The sequence below is a fragment of the Acipenser ruthenus genome, chromosome 15, assembly GCF_902713425.1.
Source record: "Acipenser ruthenus chromosome 15, fAciRut3.2 maternal haplotype, whole genome shotgun sequence".
NCBI lineage: Eukaryota > Metazoa > Chordata > Actinopteri > Acipenseriformes > Acipenseridae > Acipenser > Acipenser ruthenus.
Window position 1 is genome coordinate 1,713,947 of NC_081203.1, and position 24,587 is coordinate 1,738,533.

Consider the following 24,587-nt stretch of genomic DNA (forward strand, 5'->3'; position numbering starts at 1 on the left):
TTGCCACTCACTTCATTTACCTTCACTTTCTGCTCTGTATTCACTTTTAAGCCTCAAACTGGTTCAGGTGAGCTTATAGCGCCATCTGCTGCTGTAAAGTGGCATCTTTACTGAAGTGCACGAAACGGTTTAGATTTCACTGACAGGTTGGATCTGTTTCCTCGTGATACCTGAGTCAATTCCGAATGCATTTTAATAAGAACCCGTTTGAACAACAAGCGCCTTGTACCTCAAGGGGTTAGGAAAAGGTTTACACAGTGCCAGAGATGGCAATAAGACTCCCACTGCGTAGCAGTCTGAGCCAGTCCGTACTTTATTTCAACTTTATTTGAACCTGACTTTTCTATGGTTTGTTAATAAATGAATCTCAAAGCAAACCCTGAAATGGCTCAATCTGTGGCTCTCAAAGTGGGGTTGCACGCACAAACATCTCAAGCAGATTCAAGCAGTTCTGTAACTGATCGTTCATTACAAATCTTTTACTGAAACAAAGATACGTGGCATAACGACGCTGTTTTTACTGTGTTGACACTTTCATGTATGAAATATTGAAAATAGCTGAAAAAAAGTAGTTTTGGACACATAATAAATATATTTTAAATGTACATACGAGGTCGCCATGCATGAAATGGTTAATGAGATATTTCCTGTCTACCAGTTAGATACTTCTATCATAGAGTAGTAAATAGATTTTTTTCAATAAGCGAGTCGAGTTTGAGCACAACTGTACCATATGATGGGAGTCTTACCATCACTGCAATACACTTTAGTCTGTGTTTTTGTTTGGGAATGTAAACAAACCGGACAGTGAGCTGCTTTCTGATGATTCAAGTGTAGGAAGAATGACGGGGAAGGAATGAATCGCGTGTCTGAAAACTTAACATCAGTGAGAAACGCTGTGTGTTTAACTCTGTGACCACAACTACGTGCCTGTGCTATAGGGGAATCACACGCACACACAGGAGCACACGACTCACATTGCACCCTTGTTATCTATGCATGTATTAGCATGCAACACAGACGCATGGTTTCTGCACGAGTCGTGCTTCCACTGCTCGCGTTTGTCTGCAGCGCTCTTCCCCACGCGGACGTGACGTCACGGTTTCCTGCAGGCGGTGTAGGGAGGAGGAGGCGAGCAGGCAGTCAGAGAGACTGGAGGACTCGGGAAACTGTGTCGAAAATGACAGCACAGGTGAGACAACAATACGTCTTTTCTGCCTGTTCGCGAAAAGTGTCGTTTTAATGAAGGACGTTCCTGATTTTGTCAAAATGATACGAATGAACTGCAAACAAACAAGCGTTTTGGGGAGAGGGAGAGGGAGAGGGAGAGGGAGAGGGAGATGGAGAGAGAGGAGGCAGAGACACCGAGGCCAGTATGTTGATGTGTAGAAACATTGTAAATGGTTTTTTTTTTTTTTTTTTCTTTTTTTTATTGCTTTGATGTCTGGATTGAACGTTGATTAAACAAAACAAGGCCTCGCATTATGACGCCCCAGAGACGCTGTCTAGTGCGATATATTTTACTGCGGACATGTACAAACACAGTCCTATTGAAACAGGACCTGCGAATGTACATTAATATGCATTGTAATTAATTAATTATAACGACTCTGTAAGAATACCCGCTTGGCAGATACTGTACTTTCATGGTTCACATCATCTGACAGTACAGCTGGCCGGTGCATACCTGATACCTGCTTCAGCTGAGTTGTGGGTGTTTGTGCTGTAAACCATTATTTTGAATTCTTAAGGATTTCTTAAATAAAGGTGTAGGGTTTATTATTATTATTATTATTATTATTATTATTATTATTATTATTATTATTATTATTTAGGAAGGTTGTTCCTTTTTAAGACCCTGTTGGATATCAGTTCTGCGTGTGCTTTCTGTAAAATACTATCTGTGTAACACAAGACTTCGCATTGACTTGTCATGGACTGGCATTGTTTGTGTGGAGGTAAACACCAGATTCCAAATGCATTTATAAAAACGAGTTAGAAACAACTTTAGGCTATCAAAATGTCTATGCAGGGCTTTTTTTTTTTTTTTTTTTTTTTAATGGTTTAGTAACTTTATATGAAAAAGCGAGTCTCGGTGTTCATTTTGGTGTGCCAAGTTAATGGTAGAGTCACATGGAGAATATTCTTTGAAGAATAAAGACCAGTACTGTGTTCTTTCTGAATGACATTGTGAGCTCATGGCCCTATCAATACCCCGTTGATAAGATAACACTTTTCATAGCAGAAATTCATTAGCATTACAGTTTGTTTGTGTTATATACATTTCATTCAGAGAGTGGGCAGAAACAGGTGGGATACATGGACTTCAAAAGCTGGCATTCACTTTTTTTTTTGTCTCTCTTGTCTTTTTAATTAGGAATAGATCTCAGTAGCCATGGAACCTGAGGCAAACTCTTACCGCGTGGAATTCCCTGATTTCTCCTGTTCCGTTCTGCAGAAGCTCAACCAACAGCGACAGCTGGGCCAGCTTTGTGACATCACCGTGGTGATACAGGGCCACCGCTTCAGAGCTCACAAAGCTGTCCTGGCCGCCAGCTCTCCTTACTTCTGCGACCAGGTGCTCCTGAAGAACAGCATGCGGGTCGTTCTGCCGGACGTCATGCACCCCAGCGTGTTCCAGAGCATCCTGCAGTCCTGCTACACGGGGAAGCTGCTGCTGCCAGCTTCGGAAATCGTGGGCTTCTTGACGGCAGCGAGCTTCCTCCAGATGTGGCACGTGGTGGATAAGTGCACCGAGCTCCTGGAAGGGAACCCGGCGGCCTTCTGCCACAAATCGTGCCACAGCAGCCACCACCGGTCTCCAAGCAGCAGCAGCAGCTTTAACAGTGCCGGCGAGGGGTTTGACCCGGCCCCAGGGGTGCCAGCAGAACTCTGCAAAACCCCAGCAGCACGCTCTAGAGACGAGGATCATCATAAAGAAGACAGCTTCTCGCCCCAGATGAACGAGCGGGATCATCCCCAGAGCGTCTCTCCCACAGAGCAGGACCGGTTCAGCACAGAGATGGGCAGTCAGGATGGGGAGGATGGGGCGAGCGACGGGGTGGAGTACCAGTGCTCCAGGCCGCTCTATATCCAGCCCAGCATAATGTATCACAAGCGGTGGATCCAGGTGAAGGCGGAACGGTTCACGCAGGAGGACTGCGACGCCCTGGCAGCTACGCCCATGACCGAAGAGCCTCAAGCGTCGGACTCCGAGCTCACGAATCAAGCCGAATACCGGCCCTCAAACACTGACAGCTTTAATATCGAAGCTGGTAAGGCAGCGGAAAACTTTGACAAGAACCAGGAGGGCAGACAAACCTACGATGAGCAGCTGGACTTCTATGGGGCGTCCATGGAGGAGTTCTCCAAAGACAGGGTTGAGGAAACCCTCAGCGGTCCCGGAGAGGACTCCTTGAAGGTGCAAGGGAGCGAGGAAAGTGCGGAACTGCCCTCCGGGATCCAGGAGGAGACCTCTCATTCCGGCTTCACAGCCGTGGTTTATAAGCTGTATCCCTGCCAGTGTGGCAAAAGCTTCACACACAAAAGTCAGCGGGACAGGCACATGAGCATGCACTTGGGGCTCCGGCCTTACGGCTGCGCGGTCTGTGGGAAAAAGTTTAAAATGAAACACCACCTTGTGGGTCACATGAAAATACACACGGGGATCAAACCCTACGAGTGCCACATCTGTGGGAAGAGGTTCATGTGGAGGGACAGTTTTCACCGGCATGTGTCGTCCTGCACCAAGGCTTACCAGGCGAAGAAAGCAGAGCAGACAGCAGACATCTGCTGACAGAGAGCAAGGGGACTGGGGTACGAGCGCACTTAGAAATACATAAAGGCAGCACAGACAGGGAATGGAAAACAAATGTGTTTTTTTAAGTGATGGTTAAGAGGGAATTTAAAGTCATGGCATTTTTTTTAAAGTTGGCAATCAATTAAACTTTTTTTTTTCTTGCATTTTAATGGGGACCTGGTTTAATCTCTCAAAATGACAAACCTCATTAACATTCTGCTTCCCTGCAAGGGTTATACCTATGTTACTGATGGACCATACAAAACATAGTCCTTCTTCCAGTTGGGAGGCTGGGAATGAGTCTGCTGTTCCGTATTAAATAGGGCTGCAACGAAGGGTACATTTTGACCTTGGAAGTTTCGGAACACATTACCGAAGGAAGGTTCAAACCTTCTATGGTACTAATTTGCATAATTTACTGGTGACGTCACCATAGCTACTAGTTTATATTTGATTATTTTACAGGAAAGGAATTCACTTGTAGTATATACGTCATATAGAACAGTAATCATGTTGTTATATTTTAAATAAAAATACACATTGTTTGCTTCTGCTTGCGATATATACAGGAAGCTTGTATTGCAGCAGCACCAACTGCATCAGACTGAGGCAAAACAAAGCTTTATTTAACAGGCACTGTTCCAAGCAGGTTTTCAGTCACATTCCCATTATACTACTAATAATACTAATAAGAAGAAGAAGAAGAAGAAGAATATGAACGCTTGTCAAGTGACCCCGCAGATTGGTTGTGCCTCTGTGATACATCAATAGTCGCTTGCACAGTTTGCATTCAGCTTTTTTTTTTTTTAGTTGTCGGGGCATTTAACGAAACTGTAATCCCAAACAGCAGAGGGGTTTCGAGACATGTCTTTCAATACAGATTATAGCTTTCGAAAATAAAGTTATTAGTGTTAACGTATATTTTATATGTTTTATAGATATTCTACCCTAGCACTTCTCTTACACTGTCTTGTACACCAGGTATTCAGTACATATTTTACTGAAGCACTACAACCGCTGTCGGTACCCCCCAGTGCTTTAGCATATACCCTGCTCCTTACACGGCAGCGGCGCTATACATATTGCTACATGTAACGATTTGGTAGTGAATTTTAATACAACAACTTTTGTTTAAGTAATATGCATTATACCAATCAAAAGAGCGAATTTTGCATAGGGAACAGTGACGGCCTCAAAGGAATACTTTTAAACCCTCTGCATTTTGTATCAGTTATCCCATGAATGATACAGTATGTGTTCTGAGTCATGATTTACTGTGTTTTCTACTCTCGTGGATGTTTTGGCATGTTTAATGAAGTCACTGGCATATCTTACCTGTGGGAGTGCCTGAGCAAACACGAACAAGGTGGAGTTTCTGCAGTGAGGCTAGCAGACTACCATTGGCAAACAGCTAGGACTAATTCTTTTTCCCTTGAAAACGTGAGTTTTTCATTTCAGATCTTTTACATACTCACTAAGGTGGAAGAAATGAGCTGTGCCCACACAATACCTAGTCATTTATATACTGGTTTCATTGCCCAGGCTTGCTCAGAGACAGCCCCACCTGTAAAATATCCTGATGACTTTATTAAACATGTCAAATGTCCATGAGTCATGTGATTTAAAAGACATACATTATCAAGGGGTAATAAAGGTATTGGCAATGTTGACCCAGGGAACTTTTTCGACCTGAAAAAAGAAACAAGGACCAGGGGTCACAAATGGAGATTAAATAAAGGGGCATTCAGAACAGAAAATAGGAGGCACTTTTTTACACAGAATATTGTGGGAGTCTGGAACCAACTCCCCAGTAATGTTGTTAAAGCTGACACCATGGGATCCTTCAAGAAACTGCTTGATGAGATTCTGGGATCAATAAGCTACTAACAACAAACGAGCAAGATGGGCTGAATGGCCTCTTCTCGTTTGTAACCTTTCTTATGATCTAAAGCGAGAACCATTTTTTTTTGTTATGTTATTCATTTTAAATATGCCTGTTGCGTTTTGTTCTGGCAGTCATTTCCTTTTTTTGTAAATATATAAAAAGGAGCTGAAAATAAATGTTGAGGTTAACATGACTAAGTTCGGCGATGTCTGAGGTTTGCATGATTTAGGTTTGCGAAGTGTTAGTCAACCACAGACACAGGCGTGGGCCTATGTAATGGGCAGATAACATTTCTATTTATTTATTTCCGTTTACTCATTTCATTGTCTGTCATAGAGTTGAATGTATTAATCTTCCAGCGGTGGGGGTTATACTGTGTACTGTATATAACCTGCCTTACTGGTATAAGGAGCAGATTATGCATATGGCTTACTGCAATTTACAAATGAAAGCTTAATTAGCCACCTCCATGTTTGAATAGCAAATTGCTGTTGTAATACGGGTATTCTGCATTCATAGCATAGCCACATGCTGCAGGGTTTCTAAATTGGCGACATAGGAAAATCCCATTTTAGTTTTTCTTGCAAGGCTGGTTCTTGTTTTTTTTTTTTATTTTACAATAGTTAATGAACAGCTGTGATGAATGCATACGTTGGTAAATGTTCAAGGGTCTTCATGTTATCAAACAACCTATCCAGAAAAAAAGTTCTTAAAACTGTTCTGTCTTACATCTTATTTAAGGACCGACTGTAAAGTTAAGCATCCAGATTTAATGATCTGTAAATATCTTATTTATTCTGTGACTTGATTTTGCTTTAGTATAGTCCCCTTTTCTTTTAATCCGTAGCTAGTGGTTTGTGCAGTTGAATTATAAGGCACGTTGTTATTTTATGCACCGATTTGGGCTTTCTTGAAGCCAGTTTTGTTTAATTTACAACCAGAAATGGGACCATCGCAATGGATCTGGCGTGTAAATGTTGAAACAGTATGAGGCATCGAAAAAGTAGCTCCTAATTAAACAGATCATTTTGGCTTGGCTGGTTGATATTTAAGTTACCTGCCAAATGATTTGTAAATATGTTTTACAGAACAGTTATTTATCTGGGTTTATTTTCATGTATCTGCCATTTAGTTTTTTTTAAACTGACAGATTGCAAAATAAGTTATGAAAATTGCAGAAAAAAAGGCTGAAGTGCTGTTTTTTTTTTTCTTCTTCTGTTTAAAGGTAGACGTATTAAAAAGGGATTTCCTGCATGGCTGGGCAGTTGCATTTTGATCGATGTTAACTGCTGAAATACCCAGTCCGTGATTTGTAATTTTGTTGAATTTGTATGTGTGGTTTCTATCAGCGTTCGCCACTGGCTTGTGAATAACTATGTCATAGATTCACGGCATAACATTTATACTTAATATTTATTCATTTTTGTAATTATCCATTTATTAAATTGTACTTTTTATTCTATGTTTGAACTGTGATACTTGAATGCTGATATTGTGAATAAGGTTTAAAAATGAAAAATATGAGGTTTTGAAATTCTGGTGTACTCTATATTAGCATTTCAGTTTTGTTTTTTTTACGAGGCTCTCAGTGGAATTGATTCAGTTGTGTAACGTTTATTGAAATCACTGATTGACATTCGTATTTTCTTCTCATAGAAGAACATTATGAACTTCTTTTTTTTGTACAGAAACGTGTTCAGCAATAAATGTAGCTTGTTTCTCTCATTTTCCTTTTCTTATATGGATACATTTGTATCATTTACCACGGCTGGACCAGCTGACTGAATGTGGATTAGATGATTATAGATGCCCACAAGAACCAGTAGAAATACTAAAAGAAACTAGTAAAAAAAAATGTGTCAAGAGCATATTCGCCAATACAGAATGTAAATGAATCTGCAATTCTACACTCCACTCAGATCTGTCATTTATTTATTAATTGTACATTTCTGTAGGGTATAGCTATAGTTGCCACAAAGAATGTTGTAAAACCGATGCGCTGTTACATGTTTGATTTTCTATGCATAACGTTGGTACACAAATGTATCTATATCTGCCACCATTTACATTGATTCAGTACACACCCCCACTGGGGCATTTAACATTGCAGCGTGTTGGAAATAATGCATAACTACAATTTCTTATTCAAGTCCTCAGTCATTACATGACCACACCTTACAGAGGCGGTCGATTCTGGTCATTCACTGGTCATAGGACAGTCACTTGATGTTCAAGTGGAAATAAATCTCTTAAAACCCTGTAGCAAAATCTGATGTGCATCAGCAAGTCTTTAAGTGAAGCTGCCTCATAAAAATTATTAAGCCTGGGTACACCACAGGGTGTCCTTTAGTCTGAGTTCTTCTGTACTGTACTGCTACACTTAGAAATACAAACTTTGTAAATTCATTGACAAACGTTTCCACTAAAATGACTACTACTGAGTGTTTCATAGTTATGGGTGATGTACTGCTACACAGAATGGCTTAGCAGTTAGAGGGGTGAAGCTGAGGGCACACTCTAGGAGACAGCTTTGCTGTATCAAACCCCGAGTCTCCCCTGGGGTGCCATGCAGTGACCTGAAACCAAGTTACAAGACACAAAAAATAAGTGGCTTTGTGTTCCCCCAGCTTAAGAGTGATCTATGAGATTATACAGTAATAATGAAATGTCAACATGCTGCACTTCACCATTTACACTCTAGCACAGTGAGGGCTTCAGACTCACCGGGGCAGTTTGGGACAATTCTGTTTTTTTGTTTTGTTTTTTAAGCTCACACTGCAGTCCATTCTAGTACTTGTAATCCTGAGTTAAAGGAAAGAGACAAGTTCAATATTCAATGCATTGCAATGTAAGTTAAAATACCGGACTGGCTTTGTTGCCATGGAGCCGTGTGCAGAAGTAGACTAGATGTAGAAGCTATAAAGAGACCTTTTAATTTTTTTTGTTTTTGTTTTATTCAAACTGGTGTTAAATATGAACACACAACGGTTGTTTTGACGTTCAAAATAAACTGTGCAAATTACAGTACCTTGAATTTATGTTTTATGAAATGCTTTGTGAACTGTAGCGTTAGTTAACGATGCAAACATTTACTGTGTGTACTATACACATGTACCTACCTACGGGTCTAAGACTAGCTCTCTTCACTTTTGATTGCCGACTGGTGCCGAGTCCTACCCGAACCTTTCCGAACAACAACCCCTCACGACCCGGAAGCACGCGCTCACGGGGATTGACACATTCACTTCCGGTCGGGTTGGGAAACAGGAGCCACCGGAGTAGGAGGAGGAGGCCTGGAGCTTAGCGAGCCGCTGCTGGGGGAAATGGGAGCCATTTAATCGGGAAAACGTAAGACAGCAGCCCGCTGGCGCTTTAGCAAATACACTAAACACTCGGCGGCGCCGCGTGTGACCCGTGAGGTAGCTCGTATCTGTGTTTAACTCGGTCTGGTTTACCGTTAGTTTGCCGTGCCCGTTTCTGTTGCGCCTGTAGTCTTCACACACTGAGTATTTTTATGACCTAAAAATGTTAGCTCTTCGTATCGCATTTCCATTCCGCGGTAGAATTGTTTAATTTTTTTTGCAACTTTTGTACAGTAAACTGCCTCTTTAGCCCCTAGTTAATGTGTCTTGTAGTTGTATGTATTTAATTCGTACTTTTTAAGTAAGTTGTTATGAGGGTAATGTAATGTGTCATGGTGACAATTCAATAGGTGTTCTGCATTTGTGTATGGTGATGTCTACTGATACTGTAATGTATTCGCAGTGCGCAAGCTAAGCTTGTGACCGCGTCGCTTGAAAACTTTTTAGTGTACCTTTTCACATGTGCATTATTATATTCAATCTATTAAGCGAATCTGAACATCTCGGACGAGTTTAACAACGAAACTCCTGCACTTGGGTTAGGCTGCGATTTCAAATATTCAGCAGTTTTTGTATTGCATTAGGGGTTAAAATCTGTATTTCATCGTGTGCAAGCTCTAAAAGTAAATCGTTTGTGCAAACTAAACTTTTCAGATATGCTCTGCAGCACACAACTGTGTAGCTTAGTCTTTTTCAGAATAACACCATAGCGCGTCGGCTTCAGGGCGCCCTTGACTCTGAAATTGAAAAGAGAGAGAGAAAAAATCTTAATACTGCTTACTACTGGAGGTAAACCAGAGGTACGCGAGCTGTGTAACACAGACTCCACAAATGAATAACTCGAGTGTCTGGCACAGTTGACCTTTTGTCTTCTGTGTAAGCACGATGTATAATAAATTAAATTGCATACACTACCAGGAAACGTCATTTCAGTAATATGGGTGTTGTGTGGGTCAAGTTCTAAGGCTTTGATCCGCGCATACTAACAATAACTTCTACTAAGACCAATTTTGACAAAGTTCGGTGTATGTGTTTTAAGCCTGGTGAATATATTTTCTTTACAATTTTCATTTTAATATTCAAATACAATATTAAACGATTTGAATATGCAATGCACCATTTATTTTAAATATATATTTGAATGTCTCATATTCCATCCCAATGATAAATTAATTACTAATTTGTATTTTTTGGACAGGACAGGAAGTGCTTTTTAAGTTTCTAGAAACCAACGTTATTTTATTTGATATGAAACAATGATTATGTAACGTCTTCATCTCATTAACGTGTTTCGCGTTGAAAATTGTCCGTTGGAGTGAAGTTGTAAGAGTGAACTATTCCTTGAGTGGTCGTTTTTGGAAATTCTGGCATAAAATAAATACACAAAGTAAGAGGTTATTTTGTGCCCGCTACCAGTTTTGTATTGGATTGTTAAGTTATAAACTGATGCAGAGTTTGAAGCACATGGCTTGTTGCCCATGCTGGGTCACCCAGCAGACTCCATTTGAAATATCATTAAAAGGGCACCATATTTGAAAGGAAGATTTTGAGTTCCAACACACAGGCGCTCTAGTTTGTTTGAAAACAGAATCGGTTTTTGAAACGGTGCCAAAGGTTATCGAGTTAATTAAGCCAGCGTGCTTAAAAAAAACAAAATCGCTGACTTAATTGAGCTGTTTTGATGATTTGTGGCATGAGTTAAGAGGCTGGTGTAGGTTTTTTCTACTAGGCGCCTGTCCGATTTAATTGAGGTTGCAGATCCCTGGCAGGGCAGTGGGCATGACTCAACCCACCACAAAACAGGGTGGATGGGGGCACACATTCCAATCGTAGTCTGCACCTGCGCTCTACGCCCGTCTCAGGCTGTCTCCCGCCGATCTCGCCTGTCAGCACAAGAGGCAGACCCGGGGATGAGTTCCTGTAAAAACCAGCTGAGTAATCTGGAAATTCAAGGATTGAGCAGAAATAGTGTCAGTAAGCAGAGTTAACTACCAGGCGTTCGCCAGCAGTCCTGGAGAAATTAGCATTAAAGCAGAAGATATATAACTGTTCTGCCGTGGAACTCGAATATAAAATTTCTTTTCAGTCTGTTGCCCTGTAAGTGTATTGTAATTTAAAACACACGGAAGCTGTAAGCATGAACATTGCAGTGCTCTGCACGCTGTAGTGTTTTGCTTTACATCTCAGAACATTTCACTGCTCAACTGACTTTCTAGTTGTCTGGCTTCATCTTTTTTTTTTTTTTTAATTGTTAAATTACATAAAAAATTTTTTAAAAAAGCTTTTGAAAACTGGGCACTGTCATCAGATACACTGATCTCTCTGAATATCTTCCACCCTATCGTCCGAGTTGAACACAGCTTGAATCATTTCACTGACAGCTTTAAACTAAGCTCTGACTTACTCTGCGGCAATAGCTCGTATAAATGATAGAATAATCAACGACCAAGTTGAGTGCTTTTTTGTTTGCAGTAATTTGGCTCTTACATATTGTACCAGAAAGGTGACAATCCAGCTGTGATAACATTCTCACTGATCAAATGAGGACTTCCCTGCTTGTAGATTAAGCATCTGTCGCTATTATATGTTTCATCCACATGCAATGCTTTTTATTAAAGTTGAAGATGACGGTGTTAACATGGTTACCTCCCCACTGGTTAAGTTTTATAATGGTTTGCTGGCATTGCGATCGTGCTATTACTTTACTTAGCTGCCACGTGCATAACATCATGCCTCTTAGCAAAACAGGGTTATTGATACCAAGGCCGGATAGTAACCCTGCTCCGTCTGTGTAGGAGTTTAGGCAAGGTGGCACACTCGGCTAATTCACTTGACTTGCAAGGCTTTCAGTTCTGGAGGCCAGGGACAGAATCCAGCTGTGGTCGACCTGGTTCTCGGCTGAACCCTCAGTGCACATTAGTCATTATCACCAAAACCCCACGCAACTGAGAAAAGACCACAACTGAGGCGCACTCTGTCATTTGTGTGAAGGGCGGTCTGCTGTATCGTGCCTACGTGTTTAACATTACATTTGCGAGCACTGAAACGATACGCATTAACTAAAAAGAGGCATTTTGTTGGGGTTTTTTTAAAAGCAGACATAAAATGAGCGGCAGCATTTGGAAAGCTGCGGCGGCTATTGCTAGGATACGCTGCCACCTGTTTCTAGAGCAGAGGTGTGGACGTAGCAGCTGCCAGCTATAGATGCTTGTGTTACTGACACAACATAGTCAGGGTGCAAGTGAGATTTCCTGCCAGCTCTTTACAACCAGGCAATGTGTATGTGTGTGATGTTGGCAGCCTCCCCAGAATGATCCAATGAACAAAGTGGTGTATTGGGAAGCTCCAGAATCATAGAGGTCCCATGTTTGGTTCTTATTTTGCAAAAATGTCAGTGCTTTTGTAAAATAGGCATGTTTTCTTTTGCCTAATTTCAAGTCCTGCATGCTTTGCCTGAAATCTCTATTTCCTTTTCATACTTCCAGTTTGCGAAAATGTGATCACGTGTCTGTCTTCAGGTGCTGATGCGATGCTAATACCCCAGGGCAGGTGCAAGTGAAATTCATCAAAATCAGCTGCTTAAGTCAGCAGCTTATAACGTCTACTGTAGCACATTTTGCAGCAGCAAGCCATTTTGTAAGGGGGAAAAAAATATATATTTTTACATAATTTATTGTCAAAAACAAAATGCTTCTCTATATTAGGGGAGACTTAAACTAACCATGATGTGTTTCTCGCTTACTTTTTCTACAGGCTGTCTTTAAAAAATAAAAATTAAAAAGCAAGAAATGGACAACAGCAGCAGCTACATAGAATTTGATGTGCCAGAGTACAGCAACACTGTCCTGAGGCAGCTCAATGAACTGCGCCTGCAAGGGAAGCTGTGTGACATCATTGTCCACATCCAGGGGCAGCCGTTCAGGGCCCACAAAGCCGTCCTGGCGGCCAGCTCCCCCTACTTCCGGGATCACTCTTCCCTGAGCACCATGAGCGGGCTGTCCATCTCGGTCATCAAGAACCCTGACGTGTTCGAGCAGCTGCTCTCCTTCTGCTACACCGGGCGGATGTCTTTGCATCTGAAGGACGTCATCAGCTTCCTGACGGCGGCCAGCTTCCTGCAGATGCAGGCTGTCATCGACAAGTGCACCCAGATCCTGGAGGGCATCCACTCGAAGATCAGCCTCCCTGGAGGGGGAGGAGAGGGAGACGCCACCATGTGCAGCAAGGAGAGCCCGCAAGGCATCCGCAACGGGGTCAAAGACCGCAACCTCTTCATCAACCCCATTGAGATCTCTCCGCCTTACTTCTCCCGGCAGGCCAACGTGTCCTCCAGCGACTCCTCCAAGCTGGACTCCATGTCGGGGAAGAGCCTGAGGCTCCGGCTGCAGGAGGAAGGGCAGTCGGACCGGGGGAGCAGCGGGAGCGTCTCGGAGCAAGAGACCCCAATGGAGGGAGACCACGAGCAGGTGGAGCTGATCGGCCGGGATGGGCAGGTGACGGATATCAAGGTGAAAATGGAGAAGTCGGACCGGCCCAGCTGCTCGGACAGCTCTTCGGCGGGAGATGACGGCTACCACACGGAAATGGTAGATGGCGAGCAGGTGCTGGCGGTCAGTGTGGGCTCTCACGGGCCCGTCCTGCAGCACTCCACTTATACGTACCCGCAGACGGCCTCCCAGCCTTCTTCCTTCCTGAGCCTCAGCAACTCCAGCCCCTCGCGCTCCATGCTCAGCGGGTTCCGAGGAGGGGGACGGGCACATCCCAAACGGGCCGTCGCGGTGCCGGTGGAGGCGCCCAGCGGGATTAGCGCAGCAGCAGCTGAGGACGGGGAGGCGGTACTGGGCAGCCCCGGGTTCGAGAACGACATCCGGGAGAGGAGTATGAGGGGCCAGTGGTATCCCTACAACGAACGTCTCATCTGCATCTACTGCGGGAAGTCCTTCAATCAGAAGGGGAGCCTGGACCGCCACATGCGGCTGCACATGGGCATCACCCCCTTTGTGTGCAAATTCTGCGGCAAGAAGTACACGCGCAAGGACCAGCTGGAGTATCACATCCGGGGCCACACGGACAACAAACCTTTCCACTGTGAAATCTGTGGCAAGTGCTTCCCCTTCCAGGGCACCCTCAACCAGCACCTGCGAAAAAAGCACATGGGCGGGGCCGAGGTGCGCAACCACATGGAGTCCCCCGAGCCAACAGAGGGGGCTGGCGAGCAGAAAGAAGAGGAGGAGCCCCCAGCCTCTGAAAGCAGCGTGGAATACAGCGCCCACTTTGGCGAGGAAGCTCCAGTCAATGACGACAACGATGACGATGGCATGAAAAGCAGCCCTGACGAAGCTCAGGCATCAAGATGTGATTTTTAGTGTTTAAATTTTTTTTATATGTATTATTATTGTTTTGTTATGTTTGGATGTCGTTTTACAGTTTCTCCATTTCATACCGTTTCGTAAGTCAATGCAAAAAAAATGTGTTTTTAGAAACGATGCACAACTGCAAAAAAAAAAAAAAAAAGGTTATGCATCTGGTTTCTAAGTGGCGGCACGCTTGTTCGCACGCTATGTAAACGATCGCTGTAGGTTGAGAGTATTGAGTTAGGGGAGAGAAAGGGTTTGTTTTATAGCTCGAAGGCAAAAGAAATGGTTAAGATCAGGTCCAATAGAAATGGTTGCATTCTTTTTTGTAGGATTTTTTTTTTCTTCTATAGATTCAACTAAGATAGGCATGTTGCATTATATTTACTAATGTGAAAGCTTAGCTCGTGATTCGGTGAACAAGATCAACTTTCAGTTGAAAACCATGTAGCGTTGAACACATTTCAGAACCGGGTGAATTTAATACTCTTGACGCGACCCTGCGTAACATTTATCACACCACTGCTAGTTGAAAGTGTCACCGGACACAGCAGAGGTTCAGAATGTGCTAAACGCTCTGTTCAATTACATATAGCAAGGCAGTATGCAGAGAATCCGGTATTATCAGATGTTCTCATGGTGTAGGTCTAGCAGTAGGTCTTAATCTTTTTTTTCTAACCAAATGGTAACCAAATACAGAAAAAGTATCTGTGCTCCTGGAATGGTTAAAATAGCACTTAAGAAGAATAAGGATTGGTACCGCTGCTTTGCCAGTTAACATTTGTACTATTATTTTTTTATTATTATTATTATTTTTTTTTTATTTAAACCAAACAAGTTTTAACTTTTATCTGAGCATTGAAACATACCAAAAGGTGCACACCGCTGGGGGTGATTTACTTTGTAGCAATTCAGAGGTCCTTGGTTGCAGATGTAACTGTTTTGCTTGGGGGGGGGGGGGAATGTACATTGTTACCATAATTGTTGGTAATAATAATATGTTTGTTTTTTTGTATTTAGTTTGGTGTTTATTTTGTGTAATCCATAGTCGTCATCCTATTCTGGTTTAGAAAGGCAGTGTGCGAATGCATTAGGGGATGGGATGGGCTGACTGACTATCTGCTGTCTTACAAACAGGGCGGAATGGATACGGAAACCAACGTGAAGTTAGATAAACGACACTTTCTCTAAACTTTTTTTTGTATGTGATCCAAACCGCAATGCACTTTTTAAAATACAGAACTGAAACAGATGTGACTGGGCCATTTAAACAATACAAATACAGCATAGCAAATATCTCAGTATTTACAACCGGGAATCACTAATATATACAGGTAACCGTGTTACACATTTAGTTGTATTCAGTTTGAGAATGCGCCATCACTACATACTGCAACAGATTAAGTGAGATAGCTAATCGTAGTTTCCACATCGCTACTGAATGGGACTTAAGAAATCTATGAAAGGGGTAATGTAACCTTTCCTAATGTTATTTTCAATTGTAATCCCATCAGTTACTACAGAAGATGCACTAGCAACTATTATACTGTTGTTATACCCACATAGGACTGGTATAATAGTGCTTGTATAGCTTTCTTGTATAATTTTAACTATAATTAGCTGTCATTTTTTATATATATATATCTTTTTTTTAACAGAAAAATAACTATTTCATTGCTTTTTTTAAAAATCTTTTTGTGTCTACATTATTTGAAAACCTGGTGCTGTTTTTTTTTTCTTTTTTTTTATTACACATACTTCAATGTACACGTTATGTAACTTAGGTCACTACAGTAAACTGAATGTGAATTCTCTGTTGACACACATCCTGTATAGCTTTAAGAGTACATACTGTTAAAGGGTCTGTGATTGATTAGACTGGAGAACAATTGCAGCTAACACTTATCGTCCGTCCTCACTTGTTCTGCCAAAGTCTGCACAGCTACTGTTTTAAATGTGTCTCCGATCAGGTGTGAAAATGAACACTGTGTGCGTTTCCGTGCTGAAGTTAAGGCTGCCCTAATTTGTATTAAACTCCCCCGTATAGGCCCTATATGGCATATAACTAGCTTGCTTTTCTGTAAATAGAACACAAGGATCTGACCGAGAAGGTGGTAGTAAGCGTTCAGAGTTCCAGCTTTTAGATGCAAAAAAATAATAATAATGTTGATCTATTATCTCTGAGCAGTCTTACCTCAGCCAGGGTGTTGTTGCTACATTAGCTAACAAAGGTACCTGGTTTGGTTGTATTACAAACAGACTACATTTACATAATCTATACTGTAAGCATACATTAGTATTCATAAAGAAAGGCTTTCTTTTTGTTTTGTTGTACAAGCTTTCTTTAGAAAAATAGCCTGACGCTTGCATTAATGAACTTGAACCAAGTGAAACAGCCTAGAAGATAAAATCGCGATGGCTTTACCTGTACAAAATTACCAAACTGTAGCGTACACATTTTATTATTTTAGACGACTCCTTAGAACTACTCTGTTCATATCGTCTACTGTAGATCTAGAACAAGGAACACGTAAAAGGTTTAGAAATTTGAAAAGGGATTTTAAGTTTCTAGGGGTGTTTTTTGGACTTGCTGACATTGGATACTTGTGTTTTCTTAGTAGGTGTATTTGAGGTGGGAGAGAAAGGGGTTATAAATACATCGTCCCTCCCATAATTTAACATTAGGCTTTACTGTTAAGTTTACCAAAGAATTTGCCAAAAAAAAAAAAAAAAGAAATCCCAAATCTTTATTAGGAACATATCGAAGTGAAAATGCAGTGACTTCCACTGCTTTGTAGGTCGAGAGTCAAAGCTATTAATGGAGCTGTAGTGAGAAAGCAGATTTAACCAGAAATGTTGCTGGTGATTTACTCTGAAGTAGATCCAGCACACAGACCTGGAAGAGCTGGAAGTAGCAAGCTCAAAGTTCACCGTCATTCACGGAACTGAAGAGCAGTGCTTCCCAGAATGGTGGACCTCACTTAGTCCCGGAGGCATATTATATATTCAGAATACTACTTTATGACCTTGCTGTTTCTAATTTGGAGCCGTTCAAGCAAACTTCAGTAGAGTGGAGGACAAACGCACCTTTCCTAACATGCCCAAAACGTAGCGTTTTTGAACTGTCCTCAATTCCATGTATTCCCCCCCCCCCCCCCCCCCCGGGCAGTTCCTCAACAGATGATTAATTAAGAAGATACTGCTGCTGTTCTTATGTGTTTTCCATGCTAGCTTGGCCTGAAACCAGCTGTCTTGGTTTTCATTTTGCAGTGTTAGGAGTATACAAAGCCATAACAAAGTTTATGTGCTGCAGTGGTTCTGACTTTGAACTTTTGTATCTAATGTATTTGTGCCAGGTTCTTTTTTGGTTTTTTTTAAAAATGAAAACTTTTTGGAGGGGGGGGGGGGGTGTAACAGCAAACTACTGGGTTTATTGAATGTGTTTTCATTTTCATTATTATTTTTTTATTAAAACAGCTGGCATCTTGATTTTTTTAAACTGTGCCTTGTCGCACTAAAAATATTATTTGCCAGTTTCCCGTCAAGAAAATGCATGGTCTTTTTTTTTTTTTTGGTATCGTTTCCTGTTGTGTACTCTTCGTGTCCGAAGACAGGCGATATTGGAGTAAGCTTTGAAAATATAAATGGTGTATCTTTCTTCAGTGTCTAATCAACTGATTATTAATTTAATTTAGTTTTCAATAGAACGTTGATCTAGTAATATTATTCACATTCATTTATATTGATTGCAGTAAACCATGCTGTGATATAATAGTTTTTAAACAAACGCATTAATGAATTCCTGATCATAGAGGCCAATGCATATTTGAGTCCCTTTTGTGTTATCAGGTGATTCGGTGTCTCTGAATTGTTTGTGGACAGAGTCCAGCTGTCCTTGATCTACTACTACAAACTGTGAATTCCTGCAGGCTTTTTTTTTTAAATGTACGTGTTGTTCTTACAGTACATGACCCTGTAAATAAGACTTTCTTAGCTATGAACACTTGTGAATACAGTAGTTTCTGATCATGTTGACAGTTCTGTCTTGTACACACTGATTTGTGTAATGTTGGAAAGTTTTTTGATGTGTTTTTTTTCTCAATCAGAGCAGAATCTGTGCTGTATTGCATAGAGTCTATGTTAATCATTAGATTTCCATTTTGCATTTATTATCAAATAGCTGAACTTTTTTTTTTTTCTAAAATTAAACACATATCACCAGTCAACGGCAGCATAGTGTAGGAAGTTCAGTGTGCATTTAAATATGCATGCAAGTTATAGGATATAAACTAATTGTTTTTAAATCTTTCACAAATTCAATAAGTAACCAAAATGGGGAAAAAACATACACTGACATATATATGTTTGGGGGGGATTTAAAAAATAGAGACCTTCACAGACTATTTAACGGTAACACTTTAAAATAACATCTGCAAATTCATAAGCCACAAATGTATAATGAATTCGGGAGCACCACCAAGCAGTAGCAGTTAATGCATTGGAATTCAGAGGAATTTGCAGCCATTCTTTCAAAGTGGAAGCAATTGGAATCTGCTTTAAACAATAGCTGTGAATATATAGGTGCAAAAGTGAATGATCAGATCATGTTAGATGCACAGGTACAGTTTTTTTTTTTACTCATCGCTCTCATTCTCAATATTGGTTACTAAAACACACAGCTTTTATTGCTGTAGATGTATTACTTTTCATTGTTTTATTATTGTTTTTGATTTATTATAACAGTTCAGCCGCTCCTAAAAGGGACTCAAGTATGAAATGCCTTGACTACTTTTTTTTTTATTATTATTATTTTATAGGGAATTTTACCCTTGAATGGTGCTTTTAGACTGGTCAGGGTTATTTATTAATTTTATATATAAATATATATATATATAAAAATATAAATAGTATTTGGAAAAAAATTATATATACTTGTGTAAATGCTTTATATCAAATATATGTACTAATCATGCATTATAATTCCACAGTGCTCACTCACCAACTGACTGACACTCAGTTGAGTTCACTCAAACTGTTCAAAACAGTCCCCCAAAATCAGTACATTGTTGAGGGCAGATGAGATGGGATGGGAGGCGGGGTGGAGGCTTTAGAAAGCAGAGATGATTGTATCCGCTGGTCTCCTCCCAGAAAAGAACAGCGTTTGCGTAGATTGGGATTGGTGCAGCAGCCCATTCTTTAAAATCCCGCTACAGTTTGAGTTTGTCGGCTAATCGGAGTCCACCCTTGTCATCCAGACATCGGCCTCTTGATCTCCAGACTGCATGTTTCACAAATGCCCTGTAACAGTCAAACGGGAGTCCCTGTTCAGTCACTGTGGCTTTGGCTGAAGGGTATTCGTATACAGGGAAATGAGTGCATGGCCGGGTGAGTTTAGTAGTCGTCCTACGAGCAAGCACAATTCAAAAGTGCAGTTCTAATTGGACTCAAATGGCAAATCCAGTTTACTAAATGGACCGCTGCAACTCAGACTCCCATCAGTAAGCTTCCCTCTCCCGTTTCGCTACCCCACCGAGGGACAGGAGTCGGGTAATAATCAGGTAGTTTGTGAACACTGATCCTGTGCAAAGTCTTTCATTGCTTTCCGTGAAACATTTTCGCAACTTTCCTATACTTTTTTTTTTTTTTTTCAAAAAAGCAATAAACTTCTCAATGTAATAACTATTACAATTAATACTGTAAGACACTTGAAACTTTTACCACGTCACTGCAAGGAATGGAAGACTCTTAGTTTGCCAGGGAGCTGTTTTGATTTGGACAATACAAATTTTGGAAGCGGGGAGGGGTCGTCTATGTACGGATTTTATTTTTGGCGGATATTTGGACAGGTTGAGTGAAGAATCAAAGGTGTAACTTTGTAATCGCTTTTGACTTGTGCTGTAACACCCGGTGGGTGTGCATGTATCAAGTTAAAGGAAGAACTGCAGGTCTGTGTTAGGCTGCAGCTGGTGCTATTGTGTAGTAATACTGTGACACTAGGAGAACTGGTTTGTGGTTGCACCTCCGCATGTGTCCAAACAAAGAAGGGATGGTGGGCTGAATACCCACTTCGGGAATCCTAGACTGTTCAGAACTAAATTATAACCATCTTCAGCATTGCGTTGATTTGTACGATGCGTCTTTGTCATTTCAGTTGTATTTTTACATTCCCTTACTGTTGAATGGTGTTTGCAATCTGGGGATGGCAATAAAGACTCCCATTGCATAGCAGTTTGATCCATTCCTGGTTTTACTGTGAGTTTAATAAGACACACCAGCGCTCGTTCCCTATACACTGTGGCTACTCAAAATCATACTAAAACCTGGAATGGGTGAAACTGCTAATGCAATAGGAGTCTTACTGTATTTCCATCCCTGCAGTCATGAACGCGTTCTGTTTCTCCAATACTGAGTTCTCGTGTTCGTCGAAGTAAGCTTTTACCTGGCTTTGAACATGCTCTTGCTGTCTGTGTAAATGCAGAGCAGGTGGGACCCACACAGTTGGAACATGATTCAAATGGAATGGCTGTGGAGTGCCAGCACACAGGATTTGCTAGGCAAGCTAAAAGCCAAGGATTAGAGAACAAACTCAGTGCTGGAGCAATATTAAAAACTTGCACTTCCCTTGCAGTTGATGGCGTTTTGCAATTAAAGTGTAAACTGAAAGAGTCAGTTTAACTGTTGCTACCTGCCCTTCCTCCTTTAGTTCTGAACAGAGCACATTGGAGTCCCTTTAGTCCACTGTACCCACAACCTCACAACTCAACTCAACTGTGAACCTCAGAAACTCTGCTGTTTTTAACTATGTAACGTATATTCAGCTAGCTAGAGCTGATGCTGTAACAATTGTTTAACTTGCCATTTATGAATTTATTTTATAGCATGAATTATATAAAAAAAAAAAAGATATTTATTCAAATGATATATTTTACTCATAATCATTCTATTATCTGGGTTTTCCCTGATTTGTGACATGACTGTAAGTGCTGCTTTTTTATTAGTGTTTGATTCTTTTTTTTTTTTTCTTGCTTGTAAATTGCTTTCTTATGATACAAAGAATATGTCTGGGGGGTCGGGGGGGGGGGGGCGTTTTGTTTGTAAAATAAAAATGCTGCTGTAGCAAACTGGCGTCTAGCATTTATTTATTTTTAATCATGAATGAATATTATTACATTGTAATGGTCGCTAATGCTCTTGTGTCTGCCGAGATGCACTCTAGAGAGATCCAAGTTCTACATCCTGTCAGGGGAAGTTAACATGTAAATAAAACTGGCTAGATCTTCGCTGCATAACTAAACACATATTTAGCTTGCACAGTAACCATAATCTGTAGCGCACTCCAGCAATACAGCAGTATTAACTGTATTGCATCAATTCACCACCAGAGGGCGCCCTTGTGTTAGAAGTGAGATTTCCGTATAAACCTGTATTCAGCTGATCGGGGCAGTAGTGGAATAGGTTTCAGTTTCCACAAAAAGCCGCATCTGTGTGCAATGCATCAGTGTTAAGGATAGCATGCACTTTTTTGGTTTAAACACTAAACAACACGAAGAACATAAATACTTTGAATTGCAATGCATTACAGAGTAGACCTGAGCCACGTTACGAAGTCCTTTCAACAAACAAAAGTGACACAACGAAGTGGACAGGTAGTCTGCACAGATGCAACACGGAGGCAAGCCCGCATGATGCTGCAGACCCTGAACTCTTAATCTCTGAACTATTTCTGACATGCAGCTCAGTGGTAGGTACAGAAATACAGTCCCATTTAGAGAACCAAGCGGTGCTAGAATGGACTGCCTCTGTAGGCTCTACACACAAAGCTTAAACTTTAAGGTGTTTTTGTTTTTTTAAGATAGTGTTACCGGTAGCCGACTCCCTCGGGTTTTCTTCCTAGCTGTGCGAAGTTGCTGGTCGTCCCTGGGGATTCCACAGGGAGCACCGCATTGGCTCTGGGACTCCTGGTTAGAGGTAAAATCGGCATGGGCGGCTGGCCTTTGTCCTCTAGGGGTGAGTTACTCGGTGTAAAGAGGTAGTTGGCTTGGTCATGGCATTGGTCGCAGTTTCAGTTCTCTGGAACCGGAACTGCGATGGGAGAATGCAACTGGGGTTAAATAAGTGGGCACAGTACATTAAAATAAGTACATACATATATAACAAAACCCTCTATTGTAGCATCAATAAAATTCCAGCTGCTGAATTTGTGCCAGAGCTGTGAACCAAGGCCTGGATCACAGACAGAGTCTCCAGTTATCATCACAATGTGCTCATTGTCAACGCGATGTTTGTTCTCCAGAAACCCCGACCCTGAGAGAGAAGGAAGCATCTCACAGCACGATTAGAAAACGACAAACAGTAAAGCTGGGTTAGAAAACACTCGAGCGAAATACCTCGCAGGATGTGTGCATCGCAACGGAAAACAAACGTGTTTACTGAGTCAAACGCCTTGAAATTACAAGCATGTTCTGGTCTCATTTTCCTCCAGGCTAAACAGCCATATAGTACTGTTCTGTAATTGAATCGATGCCATTAAAGCTGGCGCAATTTGCCTCTGCGTATTAAATCATTACAGATTATAAGATCAATCGAAAAGCAGCCAGCAATATCCACACACAGAAAACTAGGATAAAGTGCAGCTAAATAGGTTAGATCGGTTTCCAGCTGATACACAGCAGGGTCTGTCTCACCTTTGTACTTCGCTCTAGACAAAGATCAAACAATTAATTACAGTAACTCCTCCGCAAAGCACAAAACCGGAAAACAGCCGTTCACAGCATGTACCCTCAATATATAAACAGAACGGGGACCCCCTCCCTTCTGTCAGGAGAGGCCCGTGACCTTCATTCCACTGTGACCCCCGTGCCACGGGTAGACTGAATATTATTATAGATTATTATAGACGTGGGCTAACTCCAATGCTCTGTAGCGTGCCGTACTTTCGTATCGCGCTTTCAAGCTATGATATTCTGTAAACGAAGCTGTTTAATTTGTACATATAGTCTACATGCTATGTGAGGTGCAATGCATTCTAGCCAAAACAACAGCCGAAGCGTGCAGCACAAAAACTACAAATAATACACATTGCAATGACAATAAAAGGAGGATCCATGCAATCACACAAATACAGCGCATGCAATGTTACCCCGTGGTCCTGCTGTGGTGTTTATTCGGGGGGGGGGGGGGGGGGGGGGGGGCGAATGTTTACGCTGTGTTTGGGGCATTTAACTGAATCGCGCTATCGAACAGGGAAAAAACGCAAGTACTGCATTATTTGTTTTAATAACTTGTACTCCTTTGTGTTTAGCAATGCTTTTGTATCAAGGAAACTTATTTAACCCCATCTTTCAAAACCACTAGTCAAAATATTTTCAAAGACCTTCAGGGCAGATTAGTGTGGTAGACAAATATGCAATCTACTAGACGGAGATAGGAACTGTTGCATGGCTAAGATGTATGCTGATTCAGGCATAAGCAGGTTAATACCTCGCTCCTGGTGAGCCAGTCAGTTTTCAATAACCGCCAGAAACACACGAATCTTTTTCGACCACATCTATTATTCAGCACCAGTTTAACTGAACGACAGGAAATGGACGTTTTTTTGGAAGCGACCGTCAGTATTTGGCTCACTTTTTTTTTTGATTAGTCAGGAATCACGTCGTTCCAAGATGTTCATCTTTTGCACCGCTGTTTCTATTATTATATAACCCATCTGAAACATTTTGTTATTGCCAATTGCTGAACTGCATCGTTTTTCATATACCACTACCAAGCCCTCATACCCTCACAATGAAGTCTGTTATTACCTCAAATGCTTTCTGGCATCAGTAACACAGCCCGCGTCAGATAAGACATGACCACCGCACCATGCACCTGATCATTAATGTTTCATTTACAGCACAGTTCAAACTCTGGAAAATTACACGCTGACTGCATCAAAATATGAAGCACGTTCAGAATTTTTAAGGATGTTTCTAATGTAATCGCACAATCAGGTTCAGCTGTTGAGCAAATCGCTTGTGCATTTCACGTATTCGTCGGGTTTTAAAGAACTAGCGCCTGACCAATTATTGAAAATATGCACGGACCCGCTTTTCTGCTACCGTGATTGGCCGTGCTTTACCTTGGGGGGGCAGAGCCAAGCTGCGGATTCGTGCAATCTCGCATCAATCACGAAGCATGTTACCTGCCTG

At 41.4% G+C, this 24,587-nt stretch overlaps 2 protein-coding genes across 2 annotated transcripts; both read left to right on the plus strand.

Annotated features, from left to right (window-relative positions):
• The first annotated feature begins 954 nt into the window (after nt 1-954).
• On the plus strand, nt 955-5,872 carry zbtb43 (zinc finger and BTB domain containing 43). The gene is made up of 2 exons (XM_034927550.2): nt 955-1,192; nt 2,378-5,872. The coding sequence occupies exon 2, from the start codon at nt 2,396-2,398 to the stop codon at nt 3,794-3,796; it is 1,401 nt and encodes a 466-aa protein (XP_034783441.2). The 5' UTR covers nt 955-1,192; nt 2,378-2,395; the 3' UTR covers nt 3,797-5,872.
• Nucleotides 5,873-8,793: 2,921 nt separating this feature from the next.
• LOC117973940 (zinc finger and BTB domain-containing protein 34-like) lies at nt 8,794-16,150 on the plus strand. Its single transcript, XM_034927675.2, has 2 exons — nt 8,794-9,032; nt 12,800-16,150. The coding sequence occupies exon 2, from the start codon at nt 12,835-12,837 to the stop codon at nt 14,410-14,412; it is 1,578 nt and encodes a 525-aa protein (XP_034783566.2). The 5' UTR covers nt 8,794-9,032; nt 12,800-12,834; the 3' UTR covers nt 14,413-16,150.
• The last annotated feature ends 8,437 nt before the right edge of the window (nt 16,151-24,587 follow it).